This window comes from Hyperoodon ampullatus, assembly GCF_949752795.1.
Source record: "Hyperoodon ampullatus genome assembly, chromosome: 8".
Lineage (NCBI taxonomy): Eukaryota > Metazoa > Chordata > Mammalia > Artiodactyla > Ziphiidae > Hyperoodon > Hyperoodon ampullatus.
In genome coordinates, this window is record NC_136921.1 from 89,826,197 (window position 1) to 89,835,269 (window position 9,073).

Consider the following 9,073-nt stretch of genomic DNA (forward strand, 5'->3'; position numbering starts at 1 on the left):
CCATACATGTCTAGTGTTTTCCATACATGTCTAGATGACAAGTTTTTCTTTAGTTCAAACATACACTTCATACTCAAATCTGTATTTTGGGTTAATCCCAAAGGCATTAAAAATACCACATTCCTGCAATGAAGAAAGGTAACAACATGTTACAAAATATGAAGTATGCCTGGAAGTCTGAAATACCTTTAGGTATACTAAATAAATACAGATGAATTAGCACTCTACCACTCTTGGGTGCTCGTCTCTTGGGAGTTTTTAAAAAGGCCAAACTTATCAACATGGAAAACTCATTTGGTCTTCAATGCAAAAACGTCTTTATTGGACTCTGTTCAGAAACTAAGAAGTTAGTGAAAAGCATACACCATTAATATTTGCTTATAAGGCTGGTAGTACTTGCTGCAAAAATGGCATACAATAAACATTTCTGCTGTCAAATAGATGTATTCTAGTGATATACTTTCAATGTCAAGAAATTTGTTACTCCAAGTAAGGTAAAATCGCCTGTGGTTATACTTCTAAGTTATACTGATTTTCTGAAGAATTTTTTTTTCCTCAGTAACTTGGAAGCCAGGCAGCCACAGCACAATTTCCTTTTAATTCTCAGGGGATTTCCTCAGCTAAGGGCATGTCTTATAAGAAACCTGTTCCAGAATCAATGTTTCAGGCCTCTTTAAACACCAAACCAGCAGTAAGAGCAGGTTTTTTGTTTGTTTGGCCTAAAATGAACTTGTAACAGAGGACTGGTTAATCTAAGTATTTCCCTAGGACTTAAAAAATTTCATATGATTTTACACTATGGACTTTGTGTTAATTGTACAGTACTTCTTCGTAAACTGTAGTAAGATATGTATTTTCTTTTAACCAATTCAGTGGCATTCAGTACATTCACAATGTTGTACAACCATCACCAGAACACCGGTTGCCCCAAGAGGACCTCCCACACCTATTAAGCAGTTACTTCCCAATCTCTACTCCCACTAGCCTTTAGTAACCACTAATCTACTGTCTCTATGGATTTTTTTTTTTTTTGGTGGCACTGCGTAGCTTGTGGGATTTTAGTTTCCCAACCAGGGATTGAACCTGGGTCCTCGGTGGTGAGAGCGCAGAGTCCTAACCACTGGACCACCAAGGAATTCCCCTGTCTCTACAGATTTGCGTATTCTGAATATTTCATGTAAATATTCAGCCTTTTGTGCTTGGCTTCTTTCACTTAGCCAAGTGAAAGCACTTTCACTTTCATGTTTTCAAGGTTCACTCATGTTGTAACGCTCATCAGTACCTCATTATTTTCTATGGCTGAATAATATTCCATTATATGGATATACCACATTTTATCATCAGTTTATCCAAACATCAATTTGGTTGTCTCTACCTTTTGGCTATTGTGAATAGTGCTGCTATGAACATCTGTATATAGTTTTTGTTTGAATGCCTGTAATTCTTTTGGGTATATACCAAGCTGTGGAACTGCTGGGTCATATAATACATGTAATATTTCTTTACATTGCTAAATTCAAATACTGAGTAGTACTATTTAAGAAGATAAGTGAAGGTTCCAGGAAATTATGTAACATAGACTAGGTGATTAACCAACCAGAAAGTGGTAGTAGCTCTCTCTAGCTCTTTAGTGTTTTTGACCCTTTATAGAGAGTGGGAAGGATACAGATAAGTTAGTGATCCTCAAATAATGTGCACAAAAATTACCTGAGAAACCTTTTTAAAAATGCAGATCGCTGAGTTTCAAGGCCAAAGACTCTAATTCAGTAGGTCTGGAGCCTAGGGATTTGTACTTTAGACATCCTGGGTGATTCTGATGGAGATGGGTCTTCCCACTGCACTTTGACAAACCCTTGTAGCTGATGGCTTTTAACTGAAATCAAATTAGGTAGAAGAGATTAAAGGAATAAAATGACGTTTTCCAACTGTCATCCTAACCTTTTACAGAAACCCTGAAACTGTGATGACAAATAATGTAATGGTACAATATATTTGCTAGGGGGAAAACTCAGTCTATAGTAGCACCCCTTTCTTCATTTTAATAGGCAAAATTTGACCAATAAGCAACACGTAGTATTAGAAACAGAATACTATTGAACCAACTGTCATTCCCAAGACTCCAATTATAAACATTTGTTGGTATCAAAGATAAGCAATGCTTTAGCAACTTTGGGCTTTAAATTTAAATTCAGTTTACTTTTTGATATTTGGTTTTTAATGAGAGCCGTGTTTAAGCAAGAAACTAGCTGCTAGTTAGATCGAGTTTCTTCTTAGAAGACAGATAAGATTCACTACAGACACACAACTGCTTAACGTGAGAGACCTACTGAAAAGTAAAAATCACCTCCCTAATCCCAACACCCATTTAATAAGGCTTCAATTCCTAAAAACCCAACATGATTTATTTTTAGATCCAGCTGTGTTAAGACCAGCCAGGTTAGTCCTGGAAGGTGATTCTGCTTCCAAGTATTGTAATTCACGTTAGCCCTTAAAAACACAAAACCATCTTGAGCAATTAATATCTTGATTTAATTAATATTTCATAGAAGCTCGAAGCACTCAAACATTTCCCCTTTACATGAATAAACAAAAGCCCTATAATTTACAATGTTCAGAACACTATATAAAAGAATTCCCATAAAAATTACATTAGGATCTTTTCCATCACCAGGGCAACTGCAGTAGTTTCCTCTGACTTGTACAGCCTCTGCCTGAATACATGTTCTTTTTTGTGATGATCTAAATTTAAATTAGGTAAGTACAAATCACAGCAAAAATTAAAGTTTTCATCTTTAATAACTTTGGAAATAACGTACATTTTCATGACACCAATGCTACAGTTTTTGGAGTCACAGTAAGATACACAGAATTACATCCGTAATTAAGATGAGTGCCAACATTTCAAGCAGTAATTTGTTACATGGCAAACAAAATCAAGAAAGCAACCATCAAACAAAAGAGACCCATAGCTTCAGACAAGGCAAATCCCAGGATAGCATATGAGAACAGCTGCTGTTTCAGCGAAGGGTTTCTAAAAGAGACAACACATATCATTGTTACTTTGAAATATTATTTGAATTTAACATGGTTGGTAAATGTTAAAGAACCAGATTACTAGCGTGAGAAATCTTTGTAAACTGGAAAGTACCGGAACAGTGTTTTGCCTAGATCTCTTTTGGTTCTGCCTTTGACATTCCTTTCTCCTCATTCCTAATCATATGGGGAAAGGGAGGCACTGTCTCTCTATATCAATATAAATGGTTAGTCTTCATCCATTTTGAGGGATTCTGACATTCTTCTTATCCCCGTGAAAAGTATATTCTATACTTTTTAAGATTTGCTAGTTTAAAAATAATGTCTTAAATAATAAAATGGAAGCTGATATTTTTAAAGCATGAGCTCTCTTAATTATATTCCCACTACAACTTAAAAATTAAAGAGTGCAGACTCTGAAGTCAAAGTGAGTTAAAAATTATTTTCTGACACTGGCTTTGACTTTGGGCAAGCCGTATAACCTGTGTCTCTAGTCCTTCACAGGTAAACCAGTGTTTCTCCAAGGCGTGTTGGGAGCAGTCAGATAACTGCATGCAAAGACCTCAAAATATAATGCAAGACACAGACAGGCACTTAATACAAAGTAGCTATGATGATTTCACTAGTTTTCTAAGTTTCCAATTTCAAGCATGTTTGTAAACTAGTTTATTCGGCAACAGGAATTACCTGGCGTAACCAATGATGAGGCTGCCAAAGACTGTGCCAATACCAGCACCGGAACCAGCTACTCCTACTGTTGCAGCACCTGCACCTATAAATTTGGCCGCAGTATCAATGTCTCTGCTGACTGCACTGGTCTGGAACTCCCTCTGGATTAACTGAGACACACCATTCTGGGCCCCATTAAATACCGTAGAGCTCTAGAGAACAGGAAATAAAGGCAAAGGTCAAATCAGCAATCACAGTTAGCTATTTTAATTACCGTACTGTCAAAATGATAACCACTTCTCTATTTTTGTAGCTGAGTTTGAATAGGTGGTGTGGCACACCAGAAAAATCTGGGGCTTAGAATAATTCCCATCTTGCAGAACAGGAACAGCAATATCTACACCGCATAAGGTTTTTGAAAATTAAGAAACAGTGTACGTGCATATGCTTTTTATTTTAAATTAATTTATTTATTTTTGGCTGCATTGGGTCTTCATTGCTGCGCACGGGCTTTCTCTACTTGCGGCAAGCAGGCGCTACTCTTCGTTGCAGTGAGCAGGCTTCTCATTGCAGTGGCTTCTCTTGTTGCAGAGCACGGGCTCTAGGTGCGCGGGCTTCAGTAGTTGTGGCATGTGGGCTCAGTAGTTATGGCTCGCAGGCTCTAGAGCGCAGGCTCAGTAGTTGTGGTGCACGGGCTTAGTTGCTCCACGGCATGTGGGATCTTCCTGGACCACGGCTCGAACCTGTGTCCCCTGCATTGGCAGGCGGATTCTTAACCACTGCGCCACCAGGGAAGCCCTGCATATGCTTTTTAACAGAGTAGGCTGTTCAGTAACTGTTGCTATCATAATCTTAAATACAGGCAACTCAAAATCATATACTTGGGGCTTCCCTGGTGGCGCAGTGATTGAGAGTCCGCCTGCCGATGCAGGGGACACAGGTTCGTGCCCTGGTCCGGGAAGATCCCACAGGCCGTGGAGCGGCTGGGCCCGTGAGCCATGGCCGCTGAGCCTACGCGTCCGGAGCCTGTGCTCCACAACGGGAGAGGCCACAGCAGTGAGAGGCCCGCGTACTGCAAAAAAAACTCCAAAAAACAAAAAAAAAATATACTTAAGTATATATACTGACTATATTTCTTAGCCAATTCACGTGGATAAGTTTTGGATACAGGAGTTTCTTTCATTGGCTCATTCTCTGCAAATTTTTTGGATGAAAGGGTGGAGAGGACTCCCTCAGACCACTCATTAATGAGGTTTTTCCCCTTTACTTTAATCGAAACCATAAGGCTTATTTGGTAGTGTTACTTAATTTCTATTATTACTACATTTACCTCTCCAGTCCTAGCCTCTGGTCGAGATAACACTGATGCAGAAATTGGTCTGTATGCAACTCTGGATCCAGCTCGGATCTGTTAATGAAAAAAGATTCCATGTATTAAGTAAAAATACAGATAAAGCTTCAATGACCCTTCTTGCAGCATGAATTCTAGAAAGGCAAGCTGCAAAAATGAGTAAGAAAACTTATGACTTTTCTCTATTGATTCTTATCTTGTCTGTTTGGGCATTTTTCAAGGCACGAAGCAATTTTAATAAAGTTGTTAATGCAATTTTAAAGCTTGCTTCATAATGTATTTGTGATATTCTGAACAAAACTTCTAAGAACAATTAGTTTAAAAGAATAAGTATTGCTTTTAAAATTTCAATTATTGTAGCGCCACAATTCAGATCAGAAAACCAGCAATAAAGACCCCACATTCTTTGGTTAAGTTTAAGTGGATCAACAAGTAGGTACAACAGCACTATAAACAGCGTGTCATTTTAAATAGCCCATTAGTTAACATGAGCTCCCGCTACTTCTAGGATATTCCTATATGTCCATTAATCATAGAATTAAAAAGCAGTTTAAGCAATTCCACATCAGTGGAAGAACAATCGTTGAAATACTCTGACCATAAGGACACGTTCCAGTCCACCTTCTCCGCCCTTGAGTGTGCACTAAATTAAGGTCACAGAAAATCCCTTCAGAACCAAGACTTGATTCTCTAAGACAAACCCCCGAGATCTTCACTTCACCAAAAGTGTCCAAAATGGTTTTGGAAATAACATCCCAGAAGCAGGAGGAGAGATTTTCGGGTCCTGCACCAGCCGCCTCCGCCCACACAGGGTGAGGCAAAGTCCCTCCCTCTGCAGCAGCGAGACTGACCTACAGATCAGCAAGTGAGAGTGCAGCCGCGACGCTAGGCCTCGGAGGCCCCCTCCACCCTCCACTGCACCCCAACCCTCGCGTGGCCGCGATCCAACAGGGTGTCGGAGGAGGTGGGGTGGGGGGCCGCTCCGGAACGAGGGGCAAGGAGGGTTTGACCTACACCGAGCTGGGCCAGACAGCTAGGCCTCGGCGGCTCTCCACCCCCCGCGTGGAGGGGAGGAGCGGAGTGAGAAGCCCCAGGAAGAGGAGGAAAGGGAGAAAAGGTCACACAGGTTAAGGGGCTAGGGAGAGCTGTCCCGAGAGGGCGGTGTGTCCTGCCCCGAGGTGGCCCGTTCAACAACGTGGACGCCCGGGCCAAGTGGTCGGGGCCTCGAGCCCCCGGCCCAGCCTGGGCTACGCACCAGAGCTGGGGTGCAGGCGAGCTTGGCGCAGGCGAACATCTTGCACTCTTCGGGGCGGCGCGGCTGGAGGACTTGGGTGACAAGCGACTAGGGCTCCTCTCCCGCTTCCTCTCTGCGGAGGCAAAGAGGCTTAAGGTCAAGTGCCCTCCGAGGGCCCGTCCTTCCACCCAGGTCCCGCGGGCTCCCGTGCACGCGGTCAGCTCGGGTCCCGCGCCAAGCGAGGCGACAGTAGAATGAATGGGTCCCTCCTGGGCGCGGTTCCACTTCGGCCAGGTCCGGCTCCCGCGCCCTCCGCTTACCTTCCCGGGAGGTGGCGGCGGCCGAGTCAGCAGAGGTCGAAGAAATGGGGCTGGGCGCGCAGGCGCGGTCCGGCTCTTATCCGCGCCGGGGCACCCGGATGCAGAAGGCGGGGAATCGGGTACAGCTGGGAAGACGCTCAAGGTCACTGTGTAACAACTTTATTGGTAACCAGTCGGGAAAGGCAGCGACAGCCGCCCAGAGACGGACTGAGGAGCAGAGGGTGGCGGAGAGACAAAAAGAAGAAATAAAGACCAGCCCAGGCAGAGAGAACCGAACAAGTTGTTTCGCCTTTGATCTAGGCTGGTCGGAGGATAGTGGGACTTTGTCTTTCAGTTGATGAGATTTGGCCTTTTATCAGTTGCTAGGTCTCTTTCATAGAGGAGCTCCCTTCCTGGTCATTCTCCTCTGTGAAATGGGACTCTGTGTGGGGAAACCGTTCATTCTCTGCTTGGCAGAAGCAATTAGGGTTCCCAGCAAAGTGAAAATACATTTCTTTAAAGGAATATGGAAAAGGTTCCAGAGTCTGGAATAATCTTTTGGGTGAAAGTGGGCCTGACCTACTGGGACAAAGGAATAAGCAAATGAATAGATCTAAGAGCTTCATGACTTGGGCACAAAATTGCCTCTTGGTAAAGTGAGGCAGGTCGGTTTTTCTCCCAGCCCCATGGTTGGGAGAATTAAGAGACTGTAAATGTTTTTTCATGTAGGGCCAGGGACTAAAGAAAGTCTGAGTATTTTCAAAACTGACCCAACTTTAACACTTGTTTTTGGTAACTGTGGACGTCAGATGAATACAGAAATGTCTCAGAAAAATGGCTCTTTCTGGACTTCTGTTAAGTCCTTGAATTCTGTAAATCTGACTTAATAGTTCTAACAAGTGGCTATCAGAGGTGATGCAAGTCAACATAAAAGAATAAATATCTAGTATGCCCAGCTGATGGGATGGCTGGGGACTGAAATCCCACCCACTTGGCCTAGAGCCCTGGTACAACATGGACCCAGAGGATCACTTCTTTTTCTAGTTGGCACAAAGGTGCAGTATCATCTAGCAGTAATCCTGGGGAGAAGCCCTCAGAACTGAAATTTGAAGAATGAATAAGACTTTGGCACTGATCTAACTTCACAGGCAAATGCTTCAAAATCACACGCGAGCTAATCATTTTAGTTTCAATCTCTTTTTAAAAATTAATTAATTAAATTTTTATTTTTGGCTGTGTCGGGTCTTAGTTGCAGCATGCGGGATCTTCGTTGCAGCATGCAGGCTTCTCTCCAGTTGCAGCACGCTGGCTCTCTAGTTGAGGCGCGTGGGCTTAGTTGCCCTGTGGCATGTGGGATCTTCCCGGACCAGAGATTAAACCCATATCCCCTGCATTGGAAGGCGGATTCTTAACCACTGGACCACCAGGGAAGTCCCCAGGTTCAATCTTTAGCCCATAAAATAGAGATAATGCATACGTGCAGTTCAAAGAGAAATTATTAGTATATTTTCTCAAGTACTCAGTTCTTGCCTGAAGTATGTGATAAGATGTCCTGTGATGCTTAAAGTAGAATAAACAATAATGCTCTGTATTAGTCAGAGTTCTCCAGAGAAACAGAACCAGCTGGAAGAAAAACTGACCTCCCTCAGTAGGATCCTACGAGTTCTATGTCTGTGGACCCTGAGTAGTACAGAGCACTATTGTTTATATATATATAGAGAGAGACAGACAGACTGACAGGATGACCATGAGGAATGGGCTTATGTGGTTATAGAAGCTGAGAAGTCCCATGAGCTGATATCTCCAAGCTGGAGACTCAGGAAAGCTGGTGGTATAATTCAATTGGAATCTGAATGCCTGAGAACCAAGGAGGCCAATGATATAAATCCCAGTCTGAGAAGATAAGATGGAATGTCCCATACCAAAGCCAGACAAAGATGTCACAAAAAAGGAAAACTACAGGCCAATATCTCTGATGAACATAGATGCAAAAATCCTCAACAAAATACTAGCAAACAGAATCCAACAGTACCTTAAAAGGATCATACACCATGATCAAGTGGGGTTTATCCCAGGAATGCAAGGATTCTTCAATATATGCAAGTCAATCAATGTGATACACCATATTACAAATTGAAGAATAAAAACCATATGATCATCTCAATAGATGCAGAAGTAGCTTTTGACAAAATTCAACACCCATTTATGATAAAAACTCTCCAGAAAGTGGGCATAGAGGGAACCTGCCTCAACATAATAAAGGCAATATACGACAAACCCACAGCAAACATCATCCTCAACAGTAAAAAACTGAAAGCATTTCCTCTAAGATCAGGAATAAGACAAGGATGTCCACTCTCACCACTATTATTCAACATAGTTTTGAAGTCCTAGCCACAGCAATCAGAGAAGAAAAAGAAATAAAAGGAATACAAATTGGAAAAGAAGAAGTAAAGCTGTCACTGTTTGCAGATGACATGGTACTAT

The 9,073-nt window shown here is 42.3% G+C and overlaps 1 protein-coding gene across 1 annotated transcript; it reads right to left on the reverse strand.

Moving 5' to 3' along the window:
* Positions 1 to 2,765: 2,765 nt before the first annotated feature.
* Positions 2,766 to 6,639, reverse strand: ATP5MC3 (ATP synthase membrane subunit c locus 3). Its single transcript, XM_079710758.1, has 5 exons — positions 6,608 to 6,639; positions 6,309 to 6,420; positions 5,033 to 5,110; positions 3,721 to 3,914; positions 2,766 to 3,031 (listed from the first exon to the last, which is right to left on the reverse strand). Exons 2-5 carry the CDS (start codon positions 6,345 to 6,347, stop codon positions 2,917 to 2,919), a joined length of 426 nt encoding a protein of 141 aa, XP_079566884.1. The 5' UTR covers positions 6,348 to 6,420; positions 6,608 to 6,639; the 3' UTR covers positions 2,766 to 2,916.
* Between the last annotated feature and the right edge of the window lie 2,434 nt (positions 6,640 to 9,073).